Consider the following 15810-nt stretch of genomic DNA (forward strand, 5'->3'; position numbering starts at 1 on the left):
AAATTGAAATGGATTAATTGATTATCGTATGGCATGAATACGTAATGTTCCTTCATCCTTCTCCAAGATGATGAATGACCTTTCACCAATCGTCTTGACCTCAGGATTTGACATCAATGAGACGCTAGAGTAAAAGGATCAATGATTAATCAAGATCGATCAAGATCAATGAGCATCTAGTAAAACGAGCAGGACCCAACAAAGGTGCAATAGGCCATAAGTCATGTAAAACAAACTGAAACTAACAGTAATATCCCTCCCCTTTTCTGTTGGCAAATGTACAGTCACTGGATGAGCTCATTTTGAGTTTATCAACGGGACCTGAAAAACGGTAATATCCTATATTTCTCAGAGTCGTGGCTGAACGAGGACATGGACAATATACATCGCTGTTTTTTCATCGTCAAGACCGGACAGCAGACCCGGTTAAGATGACGGGAGGATGGGTAGTGTCTCTGTTAACATAAGAGGTTGTGAACCAGCTGTTGTTATGGAAGTCTCAAGTTTTTGCTCGCCTGAGTAAGAATACCTCATGAAACGCTGCAGACCATACTTTTTACCAAGAGACCCACATGAAAAATACTACATTTTGTTATAGAAGACCACAATACTTAATATCGAATTCTATAAAACTGTAGTATACTGTAAAATACTATACTACACACTGTAGTATCCCTCATTCATGTGAAGTACTTACTATAGAATGCTGTAGTGTACTGTAGAATACTTTAGTAAATACTACAGTACTTACTACAAAAGTACTGTAGTCAATTAGCAATGTCTGCAAAAACACTACAGTCTGCAAAAACACTACACTTTAACTTTTTTAACTACAGTATTTCATTTGCATATATACTGCCAATTCTCCTGCCCCATATCACAATTTGCTCCACCCATAAGTGAGAAACCAACATGCCAAGTATAGATCATATATTGTGTTCCTACCGTTTATAGAAAAGAGCAGACATGCTAAACAATGTATTCAGACCCCAGTCCTACCTATCTAGATTATAGAAAATGTTATCTTTTACTAAACTCAGCAAAAAAAGTACCGTCCCATTTTCGCGACACTGTCTTTCAAAGATAATTCGTAAAAATCCTAATAACTTCACAGATCTTCATTGTAAAGTGTTTAAACACTGTTTCCCATGAACCGTAAACAATTAATGAACATGCACCTGTGGAACAGTCATTAAGACACTAACAGCTTACAGACAGTAGGCAAATGAGATCACAGTTATGAAAACTTAGGACACTAAAGAGGCCTTTCTACTGACTCAGAAATCAAAAGAAATATGCCGAGGGTCCCTGCTCATCTGCATGAACGTGCCTTAGGCATGCTCGAAGGAGGCATCAGGACTGCAGATTTGGCCAGGGCAATACATTGCAATGTCCGTACTGTGAGACGCCTAAGACAGCGCTACAGGGAGACAGGACGGACAGCTGATCGTCCTCTCAGTGGCAGACCACGTGTAACAACACCTGCACAGGATCAGTACATCCGAACATAACACCTGCGGGACAGGTACAGGTTGGCAACAACAACTGCCCGAGTTACACCAGGAACGCACAATCCCTCCATCAGTGCTCAGACTGTCCGCAATAGGCTGAGAGAGGCTGGACTGAGGGCTTGTAGGCCTGTTGTAAGGCAGGTCCTCACCAGACATCACTGGCAACAACGTCGCTTATGGGCACAAACCTACCGTCTCTGGACCAGACAGGAATGGCAAAAAAGTGCTCTCACTGACGTGTCACGGTTTTGTCTCACAAGGGGTGATGGTCGGATTCGCGTTTATCATCGAAGGAATGAGCGTTACACCGAAGCCTGTACTCTGGAGCGGGATCAATTTGGAGGTGGAGGGTCTGTCATGGTCTGGGGCGGTGTGTCACAGCATCATCGGACTGAGCTTGTTGTCATTGCAGGCAATCTCAACGCTGTGCGTTACAGGGAAGACATCCTCCTCCCTCATGTGGTACCCTTCCTGCAGGCTCATCCTGACCCTCCAGCATGACAATGCATGACAATGCCACCAGCCATACTGCTTGTTCTGTGCGTGATTTCTTGCAAGACAGGAATGTCAGTGTTCTGCCATGGCCAGAGAATCAAATCAAATCAAATCACATTTATTTATATAGCCCTTCGTACATCAGCTGATATCTCAAAGTGCTGTACAGAAACCCAGCCTAAAACCCTAAACAGCAAGCAATGCAGGTGTAGAAGCACGGTGGCTAGGAAAAACTCCCTAGAAAGGCCAAAACCTAGGAAGTAACCTAGAGAGGAACCAGGCTATGTGGGGTGGCCAGTCCTCTTCTGGCTGTGCCGGGTGGAGATTATAACAGAACATGGCCAAGATGTTCAAATGTTCATAAATGACCAGCATGGTCGTATAATAATAAGGCAGAACAGTTGAAACTGGAGCAGCAGCACGGTCAGATGGACTGGGGACAGCAAGGAGTCATCATGTCAGGTAATCCTGGGGCATGGTCCTAGGGCTCAGGTCCTCCGAGAGAGAGAAAGAAAGAGAGAATTAGAGAGAGCATATGTGGGGTGGCCAGTCCTCTTCTGGCTGTGCCGGGTGGAGATTATAACAGAACATGGCCAAGATGTTCAAATGTTCATAAATGACCAGCATGGTCGTATAATAATAAGGCAGAACAGTTGAAACTGGAGCAGCAGCACGGCCAGGTGGACTGGGGACAGCAAGGAGTCATCATGTCAGGTAATCCTGGGGCATGGTCCTAGGGCTCAGGTCCTCCGAGAGAGAGAAAGAAAGAGAGAAGGAGAGAATTAGAGAACGCACACTTAGATTCACACAGGACACTGAATAGGACAGGAGAAGTACTCCAGATATAACAAACTGACCCTAGCCCCCCGACACATAAACTACTGCAGCATAAATACTGGAGGCTGAGACAGGAGGAAGAGCCCGGATCTCAATCCCATTGAGCACTTCTGGGACCTGTTGGATCGGAGGGTGAGGGCTAGGGCCATTCCCCCCAGAAATGTCCGGGACCTTGCAAGTGCCTTGGTGGAGGAGTAGGGTATCATCTCACAGCAAGAACTGGCAAATCTGGTGAAGTCCATGAGGAGGAGATGCACTTCAGTACTTAATGCAGCTGGTGGCCCACCAGGTACTGACTAACTTTTGATTTTGACCCCCCTCTTTGTTCAGGGACACATTATTCCATTTCTGTTAGTCACATGTCTGTGGAACTTGTTCAGTTTATGTCTCAGTTGTTGAATCTTATGTTCTTACAAATATTTACACATGTTAAGTTTGCTGAAAATAAACGCAGTTGACAGTGAGAGGACTTTTCTTTTTTCGCTGAGTTTATTGCCTTGACTTTTTCCACATTTTGTTACGTCACAGCCTTATTCTAAAATATATTTTTTTTAATTCACCCTCAGCAATGTACACACAATACCCCATAATGAAAAAGCAAAAACAGTTTTTTGACATTTTTACAAAGGTATTAAATATTAAAACAGACATTATTTACGGAAGAATTCAGACCCTTTGCTATGCGACTCGATATTGAGCTCAGGTGCATCCTGTTTCCAGTGATCATCCTTGAGATGTTTCCACAACTCGATTGGAGTCCACATGTGGTAAATTAAATTGATTGGACATGATTTGGAAAGGCACTCGCCTGTCTATGAAAGGTCCCACAGTTGACAGTGCATGTCAGAGCAAAAAACAAGTCATGAGGTTGAAGAATTTATCCATAGAGCTCAGAGACAGGATTGTGTCGAGGCACAGATCTGGGGAAGCGTACCAAAAAACGTCTGCAGCATTGATGGTCCCCAAGAACACAGTGGCATCCATCATTCTTAAATGGAAGAAGTTTGGAACCACCAAGAAAGACTCTTCCTAGAGCTGGCCACCCAGCCAAACTGAGAAATCGGGGGAGAAGGGCCTTGGTCAGGGCAGTGACCAAGAACCCGATATTCACTCAGACAGAACTCTAGAGTTCCTCTGTGGAGATGAGACAACCTTTCAGAAGGACAACAATCTTTGCAGTCACTCCACCAATTAGGCCTTTATGGTAGAGTGGCCAGACGGAAGCCACTCATCAGTAAAAGGCACATGACAGCCCGCTTGGAGTTTGCCAAAAGGCACCCAAAGACACTCAGACTATGAGAACACGATTCTCTAGTCTTATGAAACCAAGATTGAACTCTTTGGCCTGAATGCTGTGGTGGAATTATTATAATCATAAGGAGAGACTTTTAGATTTCTTCAAAACAATCTAACTTTATTATTTAATTACTGCAGTAATGGAGCTGGTCGGTAATCACCCCTGGAGGTGATCACTGAGAACTAAACAAGTGGATTTGAGCCACAGCATTTTATAGCAAAGTCCGTCCTCCTGGATGTTCATGACAAACAACAGATGTATGGAATGGGTCACAAGGTAAAATTTTGTAGGAAAGATACTTATAATTCACAGCAGACAGTATCTCATTGTGTAGAGACCAAGGTCTAGCCCTGGAGCTACCCCTCGGTCCTGGGGGGGGGGGTGTTGGTCAGGACGTGATCTGAGTGGGCATTCTATGTTGTATGTCTAGTTTGTCTATTTCTATGTTTGGCCTGATATGGTTCTCAATCAGAGGCAGGTGTTAGTCATTGTCTCTGATTGGGAACCATATTTACGTAGCCTGTTTTGTGTTGGGTTTTGTGGGTGATTGTTTCCGTGTCTATGTTAGTTGCTGGTGTCAGCACAGTTCTCATTATAGCTACACAGTACTGTTTCGGTTTTGTTCACGTTTGTTTTTTTATTTTAGTGTTCAGTTTGTCTTTCAAATAAACAATATGGACACTTACCACACTGCGCATTGGTCCTCCGATCCTTCTCGCTACTCCTCCTCAGAAGAGGAGGACGATAACCCTTACACCTACTTTGTAAACTTTTTTCGTAGGCTAGGTTGTAGCAACCTCATGATGGCTATAGGGAATTTTCCAGTATCATGTAGTAGCCTAAACCTATCGATGTTACATTGAGCTGGGTGAATGGAATATGAATGACAGTCATTCAATATGCTGTAATAGAAATAAAAATGTCTTCCCTGATCTAAAACGGCATGACCGCCACTGATATGCACTATGTACCTTTTAAAAGTTCATGCAGCGGCTTATCAAATCATGATACTGTATTATCATGTCTGTATGTGTGCTCTTTAGTTTGCTTCAGTTGATGTGTAACTAGACTTTCACTTCGTCGACTGCTCCAGAAGATAGAGCTCCCCGCAGTGCACTGAAAATGTAACAAGGTCAAGGACAATGTGATACTGGATTTCTGATTTAGTTTCTCCTCTCTCAATGAAGTCTGCACAGTCCAGATTGGCCTTAATACGATGATTAATACGAAAAAAAGGATTACTCAAACACCTGTGTTGAAGTTCCTTCTGACGGGATGAAGTGGATGAACTGTGAGTGGGATACCCTGTCTGGAGCTGAACACAGCTTGAAGAGAGGCCATTTTGTACACTTTGTTGTTGTAAAGAGGATATAACACAGCATCTATTTGTGAAAAATGACTAAGTCCTAAGTGTAAGCTAAATGTAAGATCTTCTTGTCTTAGATGATACAAAACAAATGTTTTTTTATTATGTTCACAGTCAAATGTATATCAAGCTGAAGATACAACTGATTTGCAAGAGGGATGAGATTTCAAAAACGTTCACAGATAGTTATCGTAGCAATACTGTAAAGTGATATAGTCCTTCAAACATCATTCATGAATCCTTACTCAACCTTAGGTTTCCTTCTTAACAGTGCAATACAACTTTTATTGTTGTTGAGATATATATATATTCATACAGTATATACATTTAGTCTACCGTAGTAAGAAAATGCGTAAATGTATGGTTACATAGTGTAGTTTCACTGGACATTAGAATTATTCCATTAGTTTATCCCCTGTCCCAAATACAGTCTTTCACCTTTTTCAGAAACATGTCAGACTTTTACATTGAAGGACGGAAGGGGAGTGGCCCACGCTCTGGAGAAGCACAGTCCAATCAACTCCCAACTATTTCACAACCTCTCAATAACCTTTTTACGTCTTGTTGTTAAACATCACATCCTCAAACTTGACTATCCTCCCTCCTTCAGTCACCACCTCCTTTTGCTCCCAAGTCTCCACTTCCCCATTCCTTTGCTCATAGCGGCGGATTCGCACCTTTCCCGTCATGGGGAGTGGGCATGGGAGACCCCTCGATGCCTCTTTGTAGAGAAGCTGTTTCATTACATCTTGACTGGGTTGAGTTATGCCTGATGGAAACAGAGCATTACCCTGGTCTATCTTTGAAAGGGAAGATGGTGAGTTCTTGACCTCAGTCTTTGGCAAGGCTGCCCGCTCCCATCTCGATGGAGAAGGCGCTTGCACAGGAGCTGGCACTACTGTCTTGACCTCAGGCATTGGTAAAGCACTGCGCTCAAATCTCGATGGAGATGGTGAACGCTGTACAGGAGCTTGAGGACGTGGCAATGCATTTTTTACCTGAGTGTGAGGAAAGGGTGTCAGAAGATGTCCTCTTTTCTGCCTACCGGTGTTGCCGCCACCACCATCTACCCCTGCCCTTTGTATCTCCGGCATGATTCCAGCCATGGTGGCTCGCATTGTGGGGTCTCTCTGCACCATCCTACAGACAGCGTTACAGTACTGCTGGCCTTGGAGACTGAGGGTCTCCTGGATCTTAGTTGGACAGACGCTGGGGGTGTGTAGCCTGACTCTGGCACAGAGTTCGGCAATGATTTTACCCATAGCCCACACGTCCGAGCGCTGATCTCGCTGGCCCCGCCTCTGCAGGACCTCAGGGGGAGAGTAGGCCTCGTTGCCCATATCCATAGCAGAATTTAGGCCATTGCAGAAGAATTTGGCCAGTCCCATATCAATGATCACAGCTCTGTGAGTGTCATGCTCTACCTGGAAGAGATCATTTGAGAGGGGTTGAGAAATATTGTTTTATTTCTAGTCTATTCATTTACAGTGATAATGTGATAGTGATAAACAACAGATGAACAACTGCTTCTAAAGTCTTGCATCATTAATGAAGAACATCAGAATAACAAAAACAACTTTATTGCCTTTCTCACCATGATGTTGTCAGGCTTGAGGTCCTGATGGACAATATCTTTGCTGTGTAGATAAAGTAGTCCTTCACACATGCCTGTGATGATGGTGGCCTTTATAGATGGAGTCAACTGTGGGGGAAGAAAGGCTTTGATTATCAACTGATGAGCTAACTTGCACATAGAAATGTTTAATAATGTTGGGAAGGCCCCCCTGAAAATCCTATAGGCCTAGATACTTCTTTATCAGATATTTCAGATATTTGCTATGTGAACTTTCATCAACACCGTCGTATGCATGTTTGGTGGGAGCGGTGGGATCCATAGGCCTACCTGGATTTGAGATTTTTGTGATTTGAAGATGGTTGTCTCCAGTTCTTCTCCAAAGATGAACTCCATGGGGATGATCCACTTAGAATCCTTGAGTGTTGGATTACCCAGAAGCTTCACTATGTTCGGATGAATTGCCTTACTGGAGTCCCAGGTCACAGAGAGAGTGTGAAATACAATGGGGAGAAATGGTTATGAGGGCACTTCTGTAGTGACCATCATCAGCACCCTCATCAACACCATCTCTGATAACATCACCATTTAGCAACATACCATGATAGCACATTGTCTGTCACACTTACTTGTATACTTGACACTCTCTCTCCAGGTCTCTCCTATTGATTAAGTGTTGTGGCACCTTCTTGATTGCAGCCCAGGTGTCATTGTACTTCTCCCTGTAGATCTTCCCAAAGCAGCCAGCAGCAAGAGTGCTGGTGGAATACGCCATCTAGGGGGTTTGGTGGGGAGTGGGCTTTGGGGTCAAGGTCCAATAGAAATGACTAAAGCAGTGGTTCTCAATCCTGGTCCTGGGGACCCAACGGGGTGCACATTTGGGGTTTTGCCCTAACACTACACACCTGATTCAAATCATCAAAGCCTTTTGATGAGTTAATAATTTGATTCAGCTGTGTAGGGATAGGGAAAAAACTAAAATGTGCAGTCCTTTGGGTCCCCAGGACCAGGATTGAGAACCAGTGGACTAAAGCATTCACCTCTGCATAACATTTGTTATAGCACTATTGTTATGGTAAGTACCAGTATGTACACCCTACAGTTACTTCTCTCAAAGTTAAAGAGAGAATTCCAAACAGAAGACGATAATGAAGTGGGTGAGAAGGGTGTGTCTGTTGACTACAAACTAAAGAAAACAGTGCTGCAACTGTAGAACAAAGGAATTCTACTGACAGTTTCTCACATAGTAAGGCGGAAATTCTGTTGAAAATCTAAACTGGTATTCTAATCCATTCCAACCATCTCTAACTGAGGCTTTCCCAAATCCCTGATAGCAATGTAGCCTATTTATGCCAGCACAGTCAAAGGTCGTCAAACTCTACACAGAAACATAAAAGTCACATGCTGTGTTATGACATTCATTGTCAAATACAGTACCAGTCAAAAGTTTGAACACACCTACTTATTCAAGGGTTTCTTTATTTTGAATATTTTCTACATTGTAGAATAATAGCAAAGACATCAAAACTATGAAATAACACATATGGAATCATGTAGTAACCAAAAAAAGTGTTAAAAAAAAATCTAAATATATTGCCTTGATGACAACTTTGCACTCTCTTTCCTGCCTTGCTAGAGCTGCCTCGGTCAACTGTAAATGCTGATATTGTGAAGTGAAACGTCTAGGAGCAACAATGGCTCAACCACAAAGTGGTAGGCCACACAAGCTCACAGAACGGGCCCTCCGAGTGCTGAAGTGGGTAGCACGTAAAAATGGTCTGTCCTCGGTTGCAACACTCACTTCTAGTTCCAAACTTCCTTTGGAAGCAACGTCAGCACAAGAACTGTTCGTCGGAAGCTTCATGAAATGGGTTTCCATGGGACAAGCAGCCACACAGAAGCCTCGCCACCATTGGATAATAAGCTCTGGGGCTGTTTTTCATGGTTCTAGTCCCCTTAGTTCCAGTGAAGGGAAATCTTAACACTTCCTCATACAATGACATTCTAGACAATTCTGTGCTTCCAACTTTGTTTAAACCGTTTGGGGGAAGGCCCTTTCTTGTTTCAGCAAGACAATGCCCAAGCGCACAAAGCGAGGTCCATACATACATTATTTGTCAAGAAGGGTGGGAACTGGCCTGCACAGAGCCTTGACCTCAACCCCATGAAACACCTTTGGATGAATTAGAACACCGACTGCGAGCCAGGCCTAACTAATGCTCTTGTGGCTGAATTGAAGTCCCCTCAGAAATGTTCCAACATCTAGTGGAAAGCCTTTCCAGAAGAGAAGAGGCTGTTACAGCAGCAAAAGGGGGACCAACTCCATGATAATGCCCATGATTTTGGAATGAGATGCTCGACAAGCAGGTGTCCACATACTTTTGGTCATGTAGTGTATATATAAACAGTCCCTTCAGGGCCTACACACAATACCTCATAATGACTAAATTTTTTTATTAATGCTTTTGATCATGTTGTGTACCTTTCAGTGACCATTTGTGACCTGCCATCATATATGATGTGGCCCTTACTTCTGTTTCCAACACTACAATGATTTTAAAAGATTTTAGGTTGGGAATGACAACACATTACAGTAATATATTCTTTCTTGACATTGGCTTTACAGAAATGGCCACATTTGGCAAATTAAGTTGACACCTCTAGAATGGAGCAACAACTTTTGCAATCCTCTTTACATTACATCTATTTCATTCAGTGGAGGCTACTGAAGGGAAGACGGCTCATAATAATGGCTTGAACAAAGTGATTGGAATGGCATCAAATCATGTGTTTGATGTACTTGATACCATTCTCCCATTCCGCTCCAGCCATCACCACAAGCCCGTCCTCCCCAATTAAGGTGCCACCAACCTCCTGGGATTTCATTGGATACTGATATAACACGCAAAATCTCATTTGATCTATTTTACAAAAGCAAACTTCATGATTGTTATAAATGGGAAGTTAATCAAATGCAGTTAATAGAATCTTAAAGGCAGTGTAGCACCTATTTCTCTATGCCAGAAACACAAATATAAAGAGTAATTTAGAGCACCCCCAAAACAACATTCCCAAATTGCAAACTCTTAAATCAATTGTTCTAATATTGTAATGCTGTTCTAAAAGTTGTGTTTGAGGTTTTCTCCAAATCAGCTCCAACTTTGGAAACAATCCCACAACACCCTGTGGTCATCGTCACACGGTGAATAAAACACTTATAAAAAGTGCAATACATTTGTATTTTAAAACAAGATTACTGCCGTCTGGTTTGTTTAATATTAGGAATGTGAAAAGGTGTATACTTTCACTTTTGATACTTAAGTATATTTAAAACTAAATACATTTATACTTTTACTCAAGTAGTATTTCACTGGGTGACTTTCACTTTTACTTGAGTCCTTTTCTATTAAAGTATCTTTACTTTTACACAGGTACGATAATCGGGTATTTTTTCCACCACTGGTTTTCCCACATGTTATTGCTGAAATAGGATTTTGATGATATGAAGATAGTAATTGTTTCAATATGTTGTGAATAGTGTACAAAAATCCTCACAGCCATTTTCCATAACTAAGTGAAGTGATGTGGAGTTAAGTGCCACTTGGTGCGCAACAGCTTACCATGTAAAGTAGGCTACAGGCAATATGTTCCTCTACTATGGGAGTCATAAAAATGACAATCTTGTGCTCAGGGCATTCCAGCAGTCTTACTGGTTTTTATATGAGAGTTGCATAAATTGTAAAATTGTAAACTAACAAAGAATTTTGTCAAGTTAGAACCCATTGATATTAGTTACATTAATATACAGAACCAAATACATAAATGTCAGATAAGGTACATTATCTGCTACCTGGACATTAAGGTCAAATCTTATTAAATTATCCTTACCTCTTGTCAGTTTACTTCAGGTATGGCTGCTGTCCTGCTGTGTCAGGTGTAAACATAAAATAACACAGCTGTGTGTCTTCTTAACTCTTGCATGTCCCACCCCTAAAGTAGTCACACCCCTTTCTCTGGATATGACAGAAAATGTGGTCGGTCTGTCATACACAGAAAGTGTGCTGCGAGGCGCATGTGCATACTATTGTTGCATAACATTTGTTAGGGTAAGTAGTGGTAAGTACACACTACAGAGTCAATTCTCTCCAAGTAACAAAGACAAAGAGAGAATTCCAAAGAAAATATGACAATGAAGTGCGTGAGAAGGGTGTGTCTGTTGACTACAAACTAAAGGAAACAGTGTTGCAACTGTAGAACAGAGGAATTCTACAGACAGTTCCTCACATGGTAAGGTGGAAATTCTGTCGAAAATGTAGCCTGATATTCTAATCCATTCAAAACCAACCAACCATCTCTAACTGAAGCATTCCCAGATTGCACAGTACACTATTTATGCCAGCATAGTCAAATGTTGTCAAACTCTACACAGGCACAAAAAGAGAAGAAGAGGTATTTGGAGTGGGCTTCGAGGCAGACTCAGGAGACATGGACACCATCCATCGCTTCAGAATATATTACTTGCTAATGTTCAGTCCCTGGACAATAAAGTATATGAGCTCAGGATGAGGATCTCCTTCCAGAGAGACATCAAGTACTTGTAACATACTCTGCTTCATGGAATCATAGCTCTCTCCAGATATACTGTCCCAGTCCATACAGCCAACTGGGTTCTCAGTACATTGCGCAGACAGGAATAAAGAATTCTCCGGAAAGAAGGCAGTGGTGTATGTTTCATAATTAACTACTCATGGTGTGATTGTGATAACGTACAGTAACTCAAGTCCTTTTTTTAACCCGACCTAGAACACCTCACAATCAAATGTAGACCGTATTACCTCCCAAGAGAATTCTCTTCGGTTATAGTCACAGCCGTGTATATTCCCCCTCAAGCCGATACCACGACGGCACTCAAGGAACTACATTGGACTTTGTGAAAACTGGAAACCACATATCCTGAGGCCACATTTATTGTAGCTGGGGACTTTAACAAAGCAAATTTGAGGAAAACGCTACCGAAGTTCTAACAACACATTGCGTGTACTATTCGTGCATCAAAAACGCTCTACCATTGTTACTCCCTCTTCCAGGATGGCTACAAGGCCCTCCCCCGCCCTCCCTTCAGCAAATCAGATCACGACTCCATCCTGCTCTTCCCTTCCTATAGGCAGAAACGCTTGTCTGACCAATTGGAATCCATGCTTCAAGATAGTTTTGATTACCGGGATTGGGATATGTTTCTGGTTACCTCGGAGAATAACATTGACGTATACACGGACACGGTAACGGAGTTCATCAGGAAGTGTATAGGGGATATTGTTCCCACCTTGAGTATTAAAACCTACCCAATCCAAAAAACGTGGATAGATGGCAGCATTCGTGCAAAACTGAAAGCATGAACCACCGCATTTAACCACGGCAAGGTGACTGGGAATATGGTTTAATACAAATAGTGTAGTTGTTCCCTCCATTAGGCAATCAAACAGGCAAAACGTCAATACAGAGACAAAGTGGAGTCGCAATTCAATGGTCAGACACAAGATGTATTTGGCAGGGTCTACAGACAATCACGGATTACAAAACCCAGCCACGTCTTGCTCCTGGACAAGCTAAATGATCTGCTTCTCGCTTTGAGGATAACACAGTGCCAGCGACATGGCCCGCTCCCAAGTACTGTGGGCTCTAGTTCTCCGTGGCAGACGTGAGTAAAACATTTAAGCGTGTTAACCCTCGCAAGGCTGCCGGCCCAGACGACATCACTAGCAGCGTCCTCAGAGCATGCGCAGACCAGCTGGCTGGAGTGTTTACGGATATATTCGATCTCTCCCTATTCCAGTCTACTATCCTCACTTGCTTCAAGATGTCCACCATTTTTACTGTACCCAATAAAGCAAAGGTAACTGAAGTAAATGACTATCGCCCTGTAGCACTCACTTCTGTCATCATGAATTGCTTTGGGAGGCTAGTTAAGGTTCATATCACCTCCACCTTACCTGTCAACCTAGACCCACTTCAACTTGCATACCGCTCCAAAAGATCCACAGACGACGCGGTCTTCCCAACGCATCACCGGGGGCACACTTGCTTGCCCTCCAGGACACCTACACCACCGATGTCACAGGAAGGCCAAAAAGATCATCAGGGACATCAACCACCAGAGCCATGGCCTGTTCACCCCGCTATCATCCAGTAGGTGAGGTCAGTGCAGGTGCATCAAACCTGGGACCGAGAGACTGATAAACAGCTTCTATCTCAAGGCCATCAGACTAGCCGGCTACCACCCGATTACTCAACCCTGCACCTTAGAGGCTGTTGCCCTATGTATATAGACCTGGAATCACTGGTCACTTTAATAATGGAACACTAGTCACTTTAATAATGTTTACATACTGCTTAACTACTTTCTTATGTATATACTGTATTCTAGTCAATGTCACTCTGACATTGCCCGTCCTAATATTTATGTTTCTTAATTCCATTCTTTTAGATTTGTGTGTATTGTTAAATACTACTGCACTGTTGGAACACAAGCATTTTGCTACACCCACAATAACATCTGCTAATATGTGTATGTTTCCAAAAACATTTGATTTCACAGTCACAGCAAGAAAAAGCATAAGTAGTAATTTGAAATGTAAAAGTCAGAGATGATGAATAGGAGCAAAGCTGTCTGAGGGACAGACATTAATATATCAAGAGTGGTAGATACCTTTCAGTGACCATTTGTGGCCTGCCATCAGATATAATGTGTCCCCTGCTTCTGTTCCTAACACTACAAATATTTGATAACGGGAATGACAACACATTCAAACAAAGAGGGAAATGCTGAACTATGAACAGGTAAATACGCAGAATATGAAAATGTTTTTTCCAAGCAATGTGCAGCTCTCTTGACATTGGCTTTACAGAAATGGTCGCATTCGGCAATTACATTGACACCTCTAGAATAGAGCAATAACATTTGCAATCCTCTTTACAATACATACAAGTGCCTTCGGAAAGTATGCTGACAAAGACACCTTGATATTTTCCACATTTTGCTATGTTACAGCCTTATTCTAAAAGTGTTTTAAATTGTCCCCCCCCCCCCCCCCCCCCCCCCACCCCCCCACCTCAATCAATCTACACACAATACCCCACAGTGACAACACAAAAACCGAGTTGACGTTATTTTAAATATCACATTTACATAACTATTCAGACCGTTTTCTCAGTACTTTTTTGAGACACCGTTGGCATCGATTACAGCATCGAGTCTTCTTGGATATGACGCTACAAGCTTGGCACACCTGTATTTGGGAAATTGTTACCATTCTTCTCTGCAGATCCTCTCAAGCTCTGCCAGGTTGGATGGGGAATGTCGCTGCACAGCTATTTTCAGGACTCTCCAGAGATGTTTGATCGGGTTTATGTCTGGGCTCTGCCTGGGCCACTCAAGGACATTCAGACTTGTGCCGAAGCCAGTCCTGCATTCTCTTGGCTGTGTGCTTAGGGTCGTTGTCCTGTTGGATGGTGAACCTTCTCCCCAATCTGAAGTCCTGAGCGCTCTGGAGCAGGTTTTCATCAAGGATTTCTCTGTACTTTGCCTAGTTCCTCTTTACCTCGATCCTGACTAGTCTCCCAGTCTCTGCAACTGAAAAACATCCCCACAGCATGCTCCCGCCACCACCATGCTTCACCGTAGGGATGGTGCCAGGTTTCCTCCAGACGTGACGCTTGACATTCAGGCCAAGGAGTTCAATCTTGGTTTCATCAGACCAGAGAATCTTGTTTGTCATGGTGTGAGAGTCTTTAGGTGACTTTTGGCAAACTACAAGTGGGCTGTCGTGTGCCTTTTACTGAGGAATGGCTTCTGTCTGGACAATATACTATAAAGGCCTAACTGGTGGAGTGCTGCAGAGATGGTTGTCCTTCTGGAAGGTTCTCCCATCTCCACTGAGGAACTCTAGAGCTCTGTCAGTGACCATCGGGTTCTGGGTCACCTCCCTAGCCAAGGCCCTTTTCCCCTTATTGCTCAGTTTGGCTGGGCGGCCAGCTCTAGAAGAGTCTTGGTGGTTCCAAACTGCTTCTATTTAAGAATGATGGAGGCCACTGTGTTCTTGGGGACCTTTAATGTTGCATACATTTTTTGGTACCCTTCTCCAGATCTGTGCCGACACAATCCTGTCTCGGAGCTCTATGGACAAGTCCTTTGACCTCATGGCTTGTTTTTTGCTCTGCCATGCATTGTCATCTGTGGGACCTTATATAGACAGATGTGTGCCTACCAATTTAAATGTATCACAGGTGGACTGCAATCAAGTTGATCAAGCTGATCAAGCTGATCATCAATGAAAACAGGATGCACCGGAGCTCAATTTCGAGTCTCAGCACAGGATCTGTATACTTATGTAAAAAACGTATTTCTGTTTTGATTTTTTAAAATAAATGTGCAATCATTTCTAAAAACCTGTTTTCGCTTTGAAATTCTGGGGTATTGTGTGTAGATTGCTGAGGATAAAAAAAAAATCTGTTAGAATAAGGCCACGTAACAGAAATGTGGAAAAAGTCCAGGGCTTTGAATACTCTCCGATGGCATGGTATATTTAATTGGACATTGATGAAACACAAAAATCTCATTTGTTCTCTTTTACGAAATCAATGTTGATTAATTTCATACTTGTTAAAAATGGGAAGTTAATAAAATGCAGTTAATAGAATCTTAAATGCAGTATAGCACCTATTTCTCTATGCC

The 15810-nt window shown here is 42.7% G+C and overlaps 1 protein-coding gene across 3 annotated transcripts; it reads right to left on the reverse strand.

The window, feature by feature from the left end:
• Positions 1-5579: 5579 nt before the first annotated feature.
• LOC109909422 (spindle assembly checkpoint kinase) lies at positions 5580-11038 on the reverse strand. 3 transcript variants are annotated; one of them, XM_031790637.1, is made up of 6 exons: positions 10968-11038; positions 7709-7854; positions 7410-7548; positions 7101-7208; positions 6442-6930; positions 5580-6402 (listed from the first exon to the last, which is right to left on the reverse strand). In XM_031790637.1, exons 2-6 carry the CDS (start codon positions 7852-7854, stop codon positions 6061-6063), a joined length of 1224 nt encoding a protein of 407 aa, XP_031646497.1. In that variant the 5' UTR covers positions 10968-11038; the 3' UTR covers positions 5580-6060. The 3 variants fall into 3 exon arrangements, with proteins under 3 accessions (XP_031646497.1, XP_020364058.1, XP_020364064.1); XM_020508469.2 differs by having other exon boundaries at positions 5580-6930; XM_020508475.2 differs by having other exon boundaries at positions 5580-6930; positions 7709-7878; positions 10968-11023.
• Positions 11039-15810: the final 4772 nt, after the last annotated feature.

The sequence above is a fragment of the Oncorhynchus kisutch genome, linkage group LG2, assembly GCF_002021735.2.
Source record: "Oncorhynchus kisutch isolate 150728-3 linkage group LG2, Okis_V2, whole genome shotgun sequence".
NCBI lineage: Eukaryota > Metazoa > Chordata > Actinopteri > Salmoniformes > Salmonidae > Oncorhynchus > Oncorhynchus kisutch.

Bases quoted from the DNA above. Each gene is read 5' to 3' on its own strand.
- LOC109909422 (XM_020508469.2), bottom strand. From the start codon at position 7,854: ATGGCGTATTCCACCAGCACTCTTGCTGCTGGCTGCTTTGGGAAGATC. The intron at 7,549-7,708 runs GTAAGTGTGACA...CTGGGACTCCAG, and splicing joins AGAGAGTGTCAAGTATACAA to TAAGGCAATTCATCCGAACA. The intron at 6,931-7,100 runs GTGAGAAAGGCA...GATCTCTTCCAG, and splicing joins TCAAGCCTGACAACATCATG to GTAGAGCATGACACTCACAG.